Here is a 16295-nt window from a genome sequence, read left to right as displayed (position 1 = left end):
GTGCAATTCGGAGAGCGGGTAGAAAAGGAAAGAAAGCGTTGGGAAGAGCCTCTTTTTGCCACAATTCACTGACCATTTAACTTATTTTTGAAATTCAAATTTTATTTTTGGTCCTGACGCGAGATACTGGTCACGCGCTCAAAGGAGGAGGAGGACACTCTTTCGTTCGCGAGTTCCACTATTTTTTATTTAATTAATTTAATTTTTTTTTTTTTTGGCGCACATAAGTTTAGTCGTTTACACGCTTACCAGGCTTGATGTATCTTAAAGAAAGCAGAAAATAAAACATAAAGATAATGGTAAGAAAGGATATGAGGAGGGGAGGGGGGGTTAAATCTCGACTCCTATTCCTTCGATCGGCTAGCTTGGGAGGACCAAGCGGGGTAAAGAATCACAGAGGATACAGCTTCATGTACAAGGACCAAATGACACACAGCGATACGTTAATTCTTACATTTATTTCTGGAATTTTTTGGCTTAAGAACTGATTAGAAATATAAGAGAGTATGGACGTTTTGAGATACATTATTCCTACAACTTGGTATTCAAAAACGTTACCAAACATTTGTCTTACTATTTATACGCATACACAAGATATCAGTATTATTTTTAAAAATAGAATAGTGTTTATTGTATATATTGATTGATATAAAACCAAATTTTATTTTATTTAAAGTATATTCATTGTCGTACTCTTGGCATGTATTCAAGGAAATGACTACAAGAATGTTCTTGCATAAAACATTTCAATCATTTGAGCTTAAAATACAACGTGGGCACATTAGAAGTAACGAGAGCTAAGCTGGCCGCTATTTCCGACTTGCATGAAATTTTTTATATACAAAGTCGGGGCTCACGTAATTTTGTTATTAAAACGGCAAACGCGAATTTGTACCACGCGACCAAGTCACGGTTTCCCCTGTACTTGTCGTTTACTGTTTATTATTTCATTTCTATACATAAATTAGTAGTTTCACGCAATTTTCATCCATAAGAATCGTTTTGAGCTGTTTTTATTTGCTCATTTTTTATTTCGAGAATTTCTCAACTTGAATCTGAAGTAGTGCCGTTTGCCGTATAAGTGAAGCTTAAACTCTCTTAATATATTGAACTTCAATGCAGGGCTTTCTTTATAACAGTTGCAACAGCCTCACATTTAACGCTGTTTGTTCCAACATTACCCATGGGAAGGCACTCCTCCGAACAGACATTCCGTGATGATTCTAACTTGCTTACCTCCACCAGAGCGAATTCTAAGCGTTACATTACCACAAGTTGTGTTTGGATAAATATTCTCCCATGATTTTCTCAACCAATCGCGGTAGTTCCCTTTTTTCCCCTGCGCTCGACACCGGTCTTGTGAATTTAATTAATTCGACCTCTGATTGGTTCACTGGACGACGGCGTCAGCCTCTGATTGGCTAACATAATAACTTTGTGGTTGGAAGTACAACAACCAATCAAAACCACTCTAAGCGGACGCCCGTACTCGGCAAGCTTTTACCCGTGCTCTTTCAGACACAACGTTTTTGTTAACCAAAGGTGGTTCTCTTCTTAACAGAAATTAAACGTAGCTCCAAGGGCGTTCTCTCATGGAATGAACAGCATTTGTACGATGTTTAAATATCTAGACTTTACGTACAGTTATTGTTAATAAAGTTACTTGATACTTTCTGAAGAGACTGTATAAAGTCGTAAGTACTTGAATTCCACACGAATCGCATGCATAAGCATTATCAGCTTAATATAAACTGAAATAAAACCAAACCTACTTCCCCGCGACTGACTAAAGAGAACTGCTAGCCAAAAATATTAGCTAAGAAAGGACTCTTAAATCTTTGCAGTTGGCGCTGTAGTACTTGAATCTAAGTCTAATACGAGGTTTAGTTAACTTCCGGTTGATTCGCTTCAGGTTGCTGCATTTCCTCTTCCGGTTTCGGTGCTTCCTGTTGTTTTAACCTCTGTAACTCTTTGGACATGGCATCGACGTCCTGCAAACAAATCGAAAACAGAACAGCTTGAGCATTAACGATTGTATAAAACAGTATGTTGCATTGAGACGAAAATAAATAAATAAATGTTGTAGGGAAAAACAGCATGCAACAAAGTTTTTCGTCCAAAGAAATCCACTTTCATTGATCAAACTCTGAGAATTTTCAATTTTCTTACCCTCTGAAGTTGCACGTTTTTTGTGAGTGTCTCTTCCAGCATTAGCTGGATTTTCCTTGTGTTCTCTGCCTTCCCTTTACCAAAAGGAGACTTAATCTTCTCTTTCAACGCCGAAATAGAGGCTGGTGATGATTTTGGAGACTCAGCTACCGGACCTGAGGAACAACGAATCAAACAAAACAACATCATTGGTCACGAGATTGCCTTGGTTTTACGTTGTTGTGCTTTGTGATTGGCTGAAAAATCTCGCGCCACTTTCTAAGCCAATCAAAAGTAACACCAAACCCAATTCGTGACCAGTTCTTTTGTGTTTTTCCCGCGCTTGCCGCCCGCTTCTAGTAAGGTCGCAAAATCAGATTGACTCATTTGAAGTTCAGCGTGTGTTGTGACAGAATGACAAATTTTATGACACTCATTGTAAGACCGCTGTACAGGAAAAAAAATCGTTTCTTGCGTTTGTAACCGAGATGTTTTACAGTACATGAGGGATGAATGCCTTTGAGGAATCCCCCTGTTAGCGACTAGTTCGGTAATAGAATTGTTAAAAAACGCAGTCACCTTGTTAAATTCTCCATTACCTTCAAAAAACCTTCAGTAAAATGCCAAGGACTTAATGAACGCGATACAATCTGCTTTTTTGCGGTTGTCATAGATGGCACAACATTTTCACTCACCGATTTTCGTCTCCATGGCGTAAGCTTGGATTATGGCCGACTTCTGAATTAAGTCTTCCGCTAAAGCAGCTGCATTTTCCTCAAGATGATGTACCTATGAAGTAGACAAGGTCAATCCGTGGGGAGCTGTAACAGTAGAGATGGAAGGGGGGGTGGTAGGGGAGCGTCATGAGTAACCACTTAATTGACAAAATCCTTTATCAGAGTGTAATGGTTAACAATAAAATGTTACGAAACTAAAATGTTTAGAAGGCTCAGTGGTACAGAAATTATTTCCGTTTTACCCTAGATGCACTGATACCTACAAAAAGTACCTCTAAAAACACCTTATTTCGAAGTAAAAAGAAACAGCATTTAAAATTATCCTCTACCAGCCAGAGAGTATAACATGGAGAAATGGTTTTCAGTCTCTTGAGTGATCGTCCGTTCAGGGAACCTCTTGAAGATGGATCCTGAGTTTGTCCTTGGAATTTTTTCACATCAATTACCACTAGAGTATAATGAAAAGAAGTGCTCATTCTTTTCTTGTTATCACTATAATTTGTACCTTCTCTTCTAGCAGCCACTTTTCTTGTTGGACGTCTGCAAGCCTTTCTATGAGGTCAGTGGTGTCATCATTGAGCATGCTCACTGTGGATGCAGCAGGGCTTGGAGGCTTTAAAGACAACAACACATTAAACACTCAGACAAACGAAACAGAGAGAACTTGACAAAATTCTCAAGACCTATCATACCCTAAATTCAGGACTGTCCAATTCACTCCTCGATGGATGACTTGATGAATCACTGAAAAGAAATGCGGAAATGGTTATTTCACTCAGTATTTCCATGGCACTCTCAGTTCTTAGCAAACATTGAGCGGAAAATGACTTACTTACCCGCTATTTCGACGCTGATTTTCTCTTACAGGAGAGAATAGATCTTCAAATGCTGGAAAGGAAGAAGCAGCAAATTGTAATAGCGTGTTAAGTGTGATACTTTTAATTTTCCTGTAGTAAACTCTATGGCGGAATTTATGGATTCATTGCTTCTTTCTTTTAGTACCTTCTTTAAGCATTTTAATTAAACGGAACAACATGATTTCAGGGTACCCATTCTAGTCACGACGAAGGTGGACTTTCAAAAACAACAGTGAAGTAAATAATATCCAAGATAACGGCGCACAGAAAATTTCCAAGGAAAGGAAAAGCATAGAGATTTAGACTCTAACTCCAACATTTCTTTTCACTCCAGTTTGGTACAGCAGAAGAGGCTCTCTTTAAAGAAAAAAAAAAAAACATACCGGGTTTAACTCGGTTCTCCGATAAGGCGTCTTGTAATTTCTGCTGTAACTGCTCTGCTCTTTTCCTTTCAAGCTTCAACTGACGTTTCAGATCTTTAACCTTAAGGCAAACAAAAAACGAGAAGAAATAATTCAATGACATTGTCTCGATTAGCCCTAAAGGCTATTACTGCTACTCGTGTTTCTGCCTCACTGTGCCATCTACGCACGTTGTACACGCGATGCGAATTAATTTCGACCAAAAAATAACCTTCTTTCGTCCCTCGCTTCGCGAGAAATTATTTAACAATTAATGAATGAGGCTGAGTATAAAACATGCTTACCTGCTTAAGTTCATCTTCGATAGTGCACATTTTAGGGTTGTTCAGCTCCGCAAATATTCTCCAAATAGAAGATGTCGCGCTTCGAGTTGTGTTCTTTCTATGTTTTTAGCTATAATTTCCCCTAGTTCTTACTCCTGAAACGAGTGAAATGTCCGCCATTTTTTGTTTTCGCAACCAAAACAACTCAACCTCGTCCTCAGGTCCTCTCGGTTAACGGTTCATTAACCTGCAAGAACGCTGCATTTTTGACGTCATTTCCTCGTTAAACACAATATTCTTCCAAATTTGGTCATCAGTAACTGGTTATGGTGAATTAAACGAATGCTTTTAGCCAATCAGAATCGGGAAAATATTTTAAATGAATAATAATATAGTTTAAAGCTGGTTGCATCCACAGACCGCTTTCTAAAGCAAAACCATTACCACAAAACACAAGACTAACTCCGAAGGGATCGGACAGTTAACAACAAACACGTTTTTACCAACTGATCTCCTTTTTTGCCAGCAATTCTATTTTCGACCTCCTTGTCCTTTAGTTCCTGATGAAGTTTGCTCATCTCTTGGCTTTTACCGTCTATTTCGTCTTGTAGAGTCGTTATCTGTGATTGGAACTCTTCTGTTTCTTTTTGTCTCTCCTCTTGTAATACTTCCATCTCGCGTTCACGTTCTGCCTGCAGAGCTGCTAAACTTTGTTCGCTTCTTTCCTTCTCTGCTTTCAAGCTTTCCTATCAGTGACCGTAAAAGGAGTGATTATGAAACCACTTGAACCAATCAGTGAATTAATCACGTCACCATTAAAATATCCAAGCAGATTATAGGGGTCCTAAGAGCGCGGGAAAAGCTGTAAAGGGAGCCAAGTGCGGCAACGTAACTGATGTCTGAGTCTCCCCTCCCCCTCCCCCCAAACAAGTTTAAGCGCGAGATAGAGAAGAGAAGTCGTTACGTCACGTTGCCATGGTGACCAGTCCAGAGTACTATAATAAGTCAAAGCTGGCTTTATCTGCACGCATATCAAAGACAAGTTGTTCCTGTACGATGCGATAATGATTTAAACCCTACCTCGGTCTCCGTGAGCCTTCGCTCGAACCACCCACTTTTGCCCTCAGCAGATTGCAGTTTGCTCTTCGACTCTTCCAGCTTCTGTTGTGTTTCTTCCAGTTCCTTGCGCAGTTTCTGTGAAACGACGATTAGTCAGAAAAGAACCAAATATTGGGATATTTTAGTCTCTTCACTCTAAGCTTACCTTGACCGCACAATAGCAAACGTACTAACCTTTTCTCCTGTTAGGTGCTCTCTCAGTTCACTGAGCTCTTTCTGCGAGAAACAATAAAAAAAATAAGCTGATTACGAAAATTTGTATCAGAGGCCGCTTGATATCGTTACCCATCACGTGATTAACTCCACAAGGCAAGCGCTCTTTTCTTCCGCTATTGTTGGCTTGGGAGGCGGGTGTGGTTGGGGGGGGGTGGGGTGGTGGGACACTGTCTCCCACTAATTCCCCCCCCCCCACCCCCCCAAGTCAAGACTGGAGATCTCCGAGAGAGACTGCTCGCACGCTATGATAGCTTTAAGAAGCCACTCTAAGGGGCAAAGAGAAAATAACTGCTCTCCCTTTTTTCTTTGCAAATCTTCTCTCCCCTTTACCACAAAAGAATTCCTGGATCTCAGGTTAGATTATATTAATCTAACCTTATGTTCTTCCTGGAGCTTGTCCATCTGCTGTTTGTGGTTCGTCTCCGCCGTCTGTTTGTCGATGGCCATCTCATCAACGAGATTCTTGCGGCTTTCAGCGACCTAAAGACAACAAAAGGCAAGAGAAAGCTTACCTAAACTGAGGACCAAAGAATTGTTCCTATGCGTTATTCAAAGTATGTCCTTTGCTTGCAAAAATGTAAACCAACACTGCTCTTGAATTCTAAAATTCGCATTCAGAAAAAAAATACCTTGGTTATTTCTTGAAGAGAATCCTCCAGTTTATCCCGTTCAGCGGTTAGTTGTGTAATTTGCTCGTTCCATCCGTCAACAGCTGTGGTCTGTTCCTGTTGTGGGGTGCACCAAAAAAATCGCCATTCAGTAAATCTTATACGGCACAAAAGGGCACCTTACATTGCTTTGACCTGTGTATCTTTGGAAACAGCCAGCTCCAGGCGACAGAACGACACACACCATCAAAGGCGGGAAACTACACGCGAGGGAGTTCCTCCGTCATGAATATAGGCTTAATTTTTGGGACGTGAACTACAGCCTTATGAGAAAGAGTAGGGAACATTGTTTGCATGTATACTTGCCTTCACGTGAGCTTTCAATTCGTCGACTTCCATTTCGAGTTCAGCGCAACGAGATTCCGTCGAAGAAACTTTGCCTTCCAACTGAGATATTAAATCCTAACCAATTGCAAACAAAAAACAAAAAACAAAAAAAATCAACAGATCAGTTAGTCAATCATTTCCGTCTTACACAGTGCAAGAAAACGCTAAATCTCTTTTGAAACTTGGTGTCATGCGTCGACCTGTGAACGACACATTAACCTTTAAGGCTCTTAGCACAGAGAGCCCATTTTCTGTACGAAAAGCGAAAAGAAGTCGCGACAGAACTTCGGAATAATGTTCTACGCATTCAGTAAAAACTACTTAAGCATTTTACCTCAGATTCCTCCTGTTCTTCTCTTGCAGTTTTAACTCTCTACACAATCAAAGGAGAAAATTTATAAACATACGTGCTGTGAAGAAAAATTCTTACGTGTGCGAACTAATATACAACTACTACTAAGAAGTATCTTAGCGTCCTACAGTTATACTGTTTCCTTTGTTGTTTAGTGGTCATGGTTTTTTAGACTGGGGAAAAACACCTCAAAGAGTGACCAATCGAAAAGAAAAAACTCCTTACCTCCCTTAAAGATTGTACCTCAGCAACCAACGAAGAATTTTCCTGCCTGAGAAATATATAGGGCGGTATGCGTTACGTTGGAAAATACCTTATAAACGGCGAATTTCGCCACTTTAGAAGCAAGAAAGAACCTGGGTCGAGTTAACTTTCGCAAAGACTTCTGGGACTGTTATTAGTGGCAGGGAAAAAATTGGCCAATAGAGTACTAAAGTGTGACGTCATAAAAATGAAATTTCTGAAATTATGGGATTTGTCAGGATATTCTGAAAGAACAATGTCCAAGAGGCCTACTTGCCAAAAAATGAGCATTTGGGGGCAAATTGTCTCTGAGATCGTAGCCCAGTTATACTCAGAAAACTCCATACAAACCCTTCTAATTTTTTTTGGGTCGACCCAAAAAAATTTTAGAAGGGTTTGTATGGAGTTTTGTAAGCATAACTGGGCTACGATCTCAGAGACAATTTGCCCCCAAATGCTCATTTTTGGCAAGTAGGCCTCTTGGACATTGTTCTTTCAGAATATCCTGACAAATCCCATAATTTCACAAATTTCATTTTTATGACGTCACACTTTAGTACTCTATTAGGCAGTGGGAACCAAACCTGCGGGAAAGAGGAGGGGAGAAAAGACTGGGACGGGTGGAAAAGGCGTTGAAAGATCAGAGTGGTGCAAAGGAAGGAAGAGCACGAGCAAAACAGGCTGACTATCAAAAAAACCTCATTTATTAGTCGAACATGGAAGCACAAGTACCTGAGACCTGCGACGATCTGCTCCGTTTCTTCTGCAGACGAACTGGCCTAAATACAAGGAAACAAACAAGAAAGAGCTTGTCAATATACCAACACAGGCCTTCCATTCTCACTTTGACTTGCTGATAAAAACAAGAACATTTCAACTAATATTCGAGTTCTTCTTTCACCTGGTTCTGCTGTGCAGCCATGGTTTCCTCAAGTCCGTTGATTTTTCCTTCCGCCTCTCCCTTGAATTCCATGTATCGCTATCAAGTAAAAAAAAATGAAAATAACTGATCGAAATGCATGGCCTGAGAAAATATCGTTCAGTAAAATGGGTGAAGAGACACAATACCGATTATAAAGCAAAACTGAGCTAACCAGGGTTTTGGATATCTAAACTTTTCGGGAAAAGGACTGTCAATTGAATAATTATAGTAGATAATATTCTGTTAACAAAGAAAAATACATGTAGTAAAATAGCGATCGCATTGGTATAAATGCACACACCTGATTAGCTTCGTTCAATGTATCTTGAAGCTTGGCCATTTGTTGAGTAAGGATCTGCACAAAAAAGAAATACTCAATATTTAATTTCAATATTAGTGCAGCAGGACAGGTGAGGAAAGAAGACGGTAAACCTTGTGTGACAAGCGTGACAATAATTCTGTTTGAAACATCTTTTCCCCAAACTTCACTTTCCTTTAACCAGATCTTTTTGTAAAAGACCAGAAAACCATAATGTTAAGTGAAGATCACGACAAAACACGCAAGTAATAGCCCTGTCTCGTTTGTCACACACAAACGTTTTGCCGTTGTCTTCTTCCTGCCGTCCTGTTGCGTAAACGCACTATTATTATCTTCTCGCGCAGCTTCCATCCACACGAAAACTTACATTACATTCTATTAAAGCCTAACAGGTTCATGATTTCCCAGCCAACAGCAGTCCCAACCAACTCGCCTTCCGCGTTAGAGATAACAGTAGCTTTGGACGAGTTTGCCTTGCTTCCTAGCTAACGAAATTCACTAAAACTTAAACAATTTCCAACAAGAAACGACTCTTTAAGTGAGAATGGTGGTTAGAGTCAAGTTGGTTAATCGAAACGGAGAGGTGATAAAAGAGACGACGTAGACTACCGTAATTTCACATTCGGTGTAACATGATAGAGGCCTTCGAGGAAGTGAATGACTGCAAGTATGATATTTGACCCCGGAAAGATTCGTTGTACTTTTTTTGACCGAGAGAGTTAGTAGTGTTACCTTTATTGAAGGAGGTTTAGCCCTCTCCCGATCGCAAAATGATAAATTTTCTAACATTTGATAACTTGTTTCTGCCACTGCGACATTCTCGCTAAAACTCGTAGCAGAATGACGACTATAACATTTTCCCGCCAAAATGATGCTGGTTCAGTAAATTTCGTACTCGTGGTCGTCTTCGTCTTAGAATCTCAAGGTCTCTAATGAAAGCTAGGGTACGACTTAAGCTGAGAGAGACCGGTAAGTTGGCAAGGCACAAGGTAACAGGCTTTTCACGACAATCAATGTAACACTTCATTTATGCTATATCTTCACATACCTCTATTTCCTGTTGTTTAGAGGCTTTTAAATCTTCCAGTGATTTCCTAAAACCAAAAATAGAAAAGGTATGTTCAAAGGCAGCTATTTTCTGAGCTTGCGAAGCATTCATCAAATTTAACTTTTTCCAACGAACAAACCGTGACAGTGGCACTGATCAATGACGTTATTCTCCCATTCCAGAAATTATAAGGTGAATGGGAACAAGCCTTTGGCGCAAGGATTTCTGGGAACGTTTGGATAAGGGTTACTTGTGATTGGTTAATGGTTACCTTGGATACCATCGACCAATCATAGCTAAGCTTGAGATGCTCTTACTTGTTTTCTGAGTAGAGTTTCTCTTTCTCCTCTTGCAGTTGCACATAACTGACGAGACAAAGATAAACATACACCACTGACTACTGGTATAAAACGTAAGTTGACAACTCTACTCTAAGTTTTACAACCTACCCGCTTAGACCGGCGCTCGAGAGACAAGGGGAAAGAAAAACTGGGGCGTGTCGTAATGTTACTTTCACACGTTGATTTGCGGATTTCTCCCACCTTTTTGAGTCGGTAGAACAACAACAAACAACTACATTCAGTTTGTGAACCTTTCTAGTTATTGCATCTTCCTGCCGTGAGCTGCGGAACCTTCTGAAAATCAGCTTATATTTAAACCACATGACAAACGTTTTCCTTCAAAATCACTACCACTCAAGAAAAGTATGAAATGAGAGAACTTTGCAGAGAAGATTAGATCTATTTTCACCTACCTTTCCTGTTTTCGCTTTATCTTTTCCGTTAACTACGAGAACAATAAACAAAGTACAGAAAGTTAATTCACAGCGCAAACCGAACAAAATATTTCGAATCATTTCGTCAACACACACCTTAGCAAGCTCTTGCTCCAACCTTGATATTTCCTGTTTGCTCGAGGTCTAGAAGATAATTTTTGCACATCAGATGACCGTTTTCCCTTCGAACGTGGACACGGGGGAGTCTTCACACTTCAACGCTGTTTTTTCAGTATTCTAACTCGATTAATTTGTCAAATATAGCTAAAACTTCCAGCCCCTGAATTCTAACAGTCTGCATCCAAGTTCAAAAATAGGAGAGAAAAATTCCTTGTCGCGTGTATGTTCCGGCCTTCCACAATGCTGAACTCCAGAAGAGAGCATGTAATACTTACATCTTTACCTTGGGTCAAGAGAGTTTTTCCTCACGCGCGGCAGGTTGATTCGGGATCGGACGACACATTTTTGACCGCAAGGCCGAAGTCGCAAGAAAGAAACGAGTGTGTAAAAAACTGACCGTAACCGGTAACAGCGCGAGGAAAGTTTCTAGCACTCAGGAGTGACTGGAGTGAGTTACATGTAGCCTATCTTTGTACGTGTACGTGTCTATAAACTGACCCTATAAACTTTCAAAAAAAGAAACTCTTAGACTCGCATTTGAAAAATATTTTAGGTTAACTTTTTAAAATAAATTCGACCCACCTCAGCTTCCTGTAGTTGTTCTTGTAGAAGTCGCTTCTCCTCTCGTTCTGTGTCCAGTTGCAGTTGGAGACCGGCCATTTCTTTGACTTGCTTTTCAAGAGCTATATTTCTTATTTCAACCTGATAACAAGATCAATGATTTAAGTTAAAGAAAAGGAAAATAGCGTCACTTAAACCAGTTGAGAAGTAATATTAAATGCTATTTGGTAACCGGTCAAGTCGCCCGAAAACAGAGTTAAGTCGCCCGTAATGCTGAGTCATGTCGCTCGAATTTTATCGGGTGAAGTGCACAGAGAAACAAATAAAGAGTGTGTGTAATATATCTCGTTCTATAAACTACCATGAGAGGAAACAAGCGGAATGAATGTGTAACATACCTCGTTCTTTAAGCGATAATGAGGCGAAACAAGCGGTATATTATGAGCCATTGTGGGTAATATATCTCGCTGGGCTTTAACCCATGATGAGCAACGAAACAAGCGCGAAAATTAAGAGTAATATAACTCATTCTTTAATCTTCAATGACACGAAACAAGCACGATAAATGTGTAATAAGGATGCTAGGATGTTGTTGAGCTTCATAAAATTTCGAGCCATATAACTCAACATTTCAGGCAACTTGACTAAAAATTTCGAGCGACATAACTTCGGGCGAGATGACTTTCGGGCGACTTGACCGTAAACAAGTTATAACTAGAGGATCTAACCTCTTGGCGTCGTTCACGTGGAGGACTTCTTATGACTGCTTGTCTACTGAGGAAATCTGCCGAATCAAACTATAGTTAACAGATGTGTTTATCACAGAGTGGATTAAGACTGATGAAGGTTTTGAACTCGTCAATGACATAGTTTTACATAGAAGGTTCATGACTTACATCCAACATTTACAATTAGAAAATTTGCAAAGATTGCGAAAATGATCATTTTGCTTCGATTGAGTCTATAGATTACTCATGGTACTAATTTTGATTCACAATTTAGCACCCAACCTCACCTACCGATACCCGGCTATGAATCCTCTTTTGCTTGTTAATATATTATGAAGACACTAAAGCTTATGTGGTTGTAATAATTCTATTTATGGCCTTACCCTCATTTGAAGATAAAAGAGGAATAAAAGTTTCAGCAAGTTTTCTTTTTAAATTGTCTACTTCGTTTAAGAACCCTCGACCTCCCAGTTTGAGTACATTATCAACCGTAGATGCATTGTCTCCTGTTTCGTTACTATCTTTTTCACCATTAACGTCAGATTTTTCACTATTTGATTCATATGCTTCTGCAACGTCATGTCGATCATTGGTTTCTTGTTCATTTGACACATCAGCAGTTCTACTACTACACATTTTCTCACAAAACACAGACAGTTCTCTGTTCAGAATCTCATGAAATCTGTGCTCGGTATTCTCTAACTGTCCACCACTTTTGAGCTTCTGTTCGGTTTCACTTTCACGTTCTCCATTCTCTGAGGAATCTTCCAAACTGGATGTCAGATCATTTTGTATTGCCGATGAGTGACAGTTGTCATTAGTGTCTGGATCAGAGAGTTTTTCATGTAACTGCAGTAGCTCGTTCTCATACTTCTGCTGAGAATCTGTTTCAAAAGCAATATAAAAACATTATCAGGTTCGTTGAAGTTCCAGAAAAAATCTGAGATAGAGCTCTTGTCCAACCAATCATTAGCATAACTCCAGGGGAAATAGAAATTGTTTCAAATAATAATTGGGAGACTCAAAAAATCAAGGCAAAAAGTTTTACAGCTTTTGACTGAAAAAAGTGAAGTCAGTTTTGATTCAAATTATCAGAAGCTTCAAGAAACTAAGTGTTCAAGAAAATGAGATTTCAGTGCTCAGGGAACAAGAGCAATACCTTTCCTTGCTTAATGCCCCACTGTAAAGATAAATAATTATAATATTTTGCATTTGCATAATGCACTCTTGAATATAATAATACATTGTACGTCACTTGAGACTCTGCGATAGAATCAAAAGCTTGCGTATGCAAATAAGTTTTCTATTCTGGGATTTAAAACCTTACTAAACATAAATACATGGTACAGATTTGGTGATAACTGCTATCCTCTAACTTCTACAAATCATTTTCTGATAAATTGTTAAAGCTTGTTGACAAGGACTTACTTGTTAGACTTTTCTGAAGAGCTGCATTTTCAGCTCTGAGTCGTCGTATTTCAGCCTCTGCCCCTGAATCCTGGCCACCATCTTTAGCTGTCACTTGCTTTTGAAGCTTTTCATTGTCATCATTTAACTGGTTCATTTTAAATAAGAAAGGTATTTAGATGATCAAGGCACACAATGCCAAACAGCACCAGCAGGGGTCAGTGGGGTAATAGAAGCAGGAAATATGATATGGATGAGAGCAAGATTAGGGGAAACTGCTCACCAATAGTTCTTCTGAGCCAACATTTTGCTCAAGGTGAAAACTTAGTGTCAATCTTTATTTAGGGGAGGGGTAGGACAGGATTTTCCCAGAATCTTACACTGACCAATAATATCAGGTCAAATTTTTATCTGCAGTGAGTGCACACCTCTTTGTGACATAGGTTAAGATAAGACACTTAAAACTAAAGAACACTGTACACAACTAATTACAAATTTAAGTAATAATATAGCATACATTTGAGCCTCTTCTACATCTTAATATGAAGTTATAGCCTATCAAATCTGCATATATATTAATTTCAAAATTCACATGATTACTTTCATAAATCTGTGGTAAAGTCTGCGATTAAATGATTGATTCATGAATCAAGTGATTATTCATTATTTGATTATCAGTAATCAAACTGACTGATTTTCTGAATGACTGTTATTAATTTTGATTGGTTGGTTGGTTAATTGATTGATTGATCAGTTGTTGAAGGCAGTGACTGATTAATTCTGGCGTAAGTCTTTTGAGTGAGTTATTCAATTTCGTGCACTGTACAGCTGTACACTATGTATGCTGTTACAAGAGGCCCTCAGTGTTTAGAGGTAAGTTTGGCATTACCTTACTTATTTCCTCAAGAAGAGTTTGGTTTTGAAGTTTGAAATTCTCTTCTTGTGTCTGAAACTGTCTTTGCAGGTTTTCATTTTCTTCCAAGAGCACTTGATATTCCTAAATAGTTAAAAAATATATTCATGTACATACTAGTAATAACCATAGGTTATGGAGTGCGGGCAACAATGAAACGCTTTTGCTTCATCGCTGCGCTTTGCGTAAGTTTCACATGACAGATAGTCAAAACACACGTGATCAGATTATGAAAGGTGGCAGATCCAAACATTCGTGATCAAATTGCATTCGGTGCATTCCATTCATTCTTAGTGGAAGTCCAAGCGAACGCTGTCTATTTACATACATACGTAATAACAACCTGGAGAATAGGATTGCAGGCCCCTCTTGTAGCCTACAATTAATCTTTATTTACACCATTCAAGAGCACAGCGCACAAATGACATCAGTTGAATAACTAATTTGCAATGTTTGTCCGACTTTTGCCATGGTTGTCATGTAAATGTCAAAAGTCAGACAAACATGACATTTTAAGTAGGTGTACATGGTAACACAGTTTAACCCTTTATGTCCCGATAGTGACCAAAATCAATTTTCTCCTAAAAATATCCAGTAATTGTCAAGAGATACAGTCAAGAGAATTAACAAATTATAACCAAAGCGAAAATACCTTGATCTGTTATTAAATTCTCTCAACTGATTCTTAAAGGAAATGTATGGAGATCAGTTTGGAGAATTTGTATGTGGATATTGGGACTTATAGGGTTAAAACTTGCATGCTGTGGTTTGTTCATGTAATGTATATAAACATACTGGATGGTTAAATTAAAAGATTATGCAAAAACATACCTTTCTGTTTTTGCTCTTGTTAATAATCTACAAAAATGGGATTAAAACATTCATCAATGTTTTTTCATTATATCAATTAAGTTAAACCATTACAAATAGCCAACTTTTCTGAAGAGTTTTCTACTTTTCTTAAACCATACCTTGGTAGATTTCTGTAACTCCTTTTCCACGTTAGTATATTTTTCTTGTAGTTGATCTAATTCTGATAAAAGAAATGTAATCTTAACAGTAAAATATCTTAAATTACCATGTAGAGCATGACTGTTTTTTTAACATCAAAATATAAAATTTTATTACAACTTCACATATTGTACACTCATCACAATACTGTGATCGATTCGAATGCAAAAAAAAATCGATGCTGTTCAATACTCTGAATACATCATCTGACTTTAAAAGGCGGATCACCTGTTAAAACCGTTCACTTTAATAATTGATCAAGCCTCGATTCATTAATAATAAAACAGCTGTGATATTCAGTGATCGATGGTTGAGCTAGTGCAAGCAGCATCCGCAGGTGGATAATTGACTCAAAACTAAGAAAACTCCCCAAAAGTAAATATCCATGAAAAAGGAAACCGCCGGGTGCTAAACAGCTAAATGTTTACTTTTTACCTGACATTATATTTTCTTGGAAATATTGGAATCAACACAAACCTGCCTGCTGTCTTTGACAATTAGCTTCCAACTCGTAATTCAAGGTCCGCAGCTCAATCAGCTGTGTCTGTTACAAAAAGGGGAAAAAATTCAAGTTTCCACTTTAAACCAAAAGTTCAAGCTACTTTTTTAGCGGAACGTACCTGCATTCGAGTGAACTCCTCGTCGGATAGAGACGACGCCATTTTGGAAAATGACCACTTCCTCTTACCCAGCCAATCTCGTTCCCAGGGCTCTCTCTATTCTTCCGTCTTGGAAGGTTCGTCCCCAGTTTCCTTAGAAAACAGGCCCTTCTCCCGAGTTCAAAAAGGACGCCAAGTACAAACCCCTTTCATTGTCGAAATGTGTGACACGAGAATTCAATGGCTTCGCACTTAGCCTCGCTTTAACCCTATTCAGGCCGCCGGGGGGAAGTCCCCCACCCCACCCCCCTCGCTAAAAAGTTGAATAACTTCAAAACCATTAAAGCTAACTGTGACCACCAAAATTAGCGACTTTCCCTAAAAATTATCTGAGGACAGTCATCGTGACGTTACCAGTCCGGAATATCCCTAAATTTAAGGTCGACATTGACGTTACCATGGCAACCGAGTTTTGACAGCCTTGCAAACAACAACAACAACAATTTATTAAGGTATTTCCATATCTATACATGGCATTAC

At 38.9% G+C, this 16295-nt stretch overlaps 1 protein-coding gene across 1 annotated transcript; it reads right to left on the bottom strand.

Annotated features, from left to right (window-relative positions):
• Window positions 1-441: 441 nt before the first annotated feature.
• LOC140922954 (GRIP1-associated protein 1-like) lies at window positions 442-15840 on the bottom strand. Its single transcript, XM_073373002.1, has 31 exons — window positions 15777-15840; window positions 15634-15700; window positions 15117-15178; window positions 14977-15003; window positions 14122-14229; window positions 13254-13380; window positions 12209-12709; window positions 11826-11881; window positions 11119-11238; window positions 10513-10560; window positions 10396-10427; window positions 9959-10006; window positions 9642-9687; window positions 8576-8629; window positions 8254-8331; window positions 8085-8131; window positions 7335-7380; window positions 7092-7130; window positions 6737-6832; window positions 6392-6487; window positions 6138-6242; window positions 5721-5762; window positions 5508-5621; window positions 4931-5173; window positions 4126-4225; window positions 3722-3773; window positions 3578-3629; window positions 3391-3498; window positions 2844-2937; window positions 2170-2324; window positions 442-1991 (listed from the first exon to the last, which is right to left on the bottom strand). Exons 1-31 carry the CDS (start codon window positions 15816-15818, stop codon window positions 1884-1886), a joined length of 2913 nt encoding a protein of 970 aa, XP_073229103.1. The 5' UTR covers window positions 15819-15840; the 3' UTR covers window positions 442-1883.
• Between the last annotated feature and the right edge of the window lie 455 nt (window positions 15841-16295).

Source organism: Porites lutea, chromosome 13, assembly GCF_958299795.1.
Source record: "Porites lutea chromosome 13, jaPorLute2.1, whole genome shotgun sequence".
NCBI classification, from domain to species: Eukaryota; Metazoa; Cnidaria; class Anthozoa; order Scleractinia; family Poritidae; genus Porites; species Porites lutea.
The sequence above is the reverse complement of the archived record's forward strand: the minus strand, read 5'-3'. Positions and strand labels throughout refer to the sequence as shown.

Coding starts and splice junctions, on each gene's coding strand:
- LOC140922954 (XM_073373002.1), bottom strand. CDS start 15,818: ATGGCGTCGTCTCTATCCGACGAGGAGTTCACTCGAATGCAG. Junction 8,132..8,253: donor TGGCTGCACAGCAGAACCAG/GTGAAAGAAGAA, acceptor CCTTGTATTTAG/GCCAGTTCGTCTGCAGAAGA. Junction 7,381..8,084: donor CAGATCGTCGCAGGTCTCAG/GTACTTGTGCTT, acceptor TATATTTCTCAG/GCAGGAAAATTCTTCGTTGG.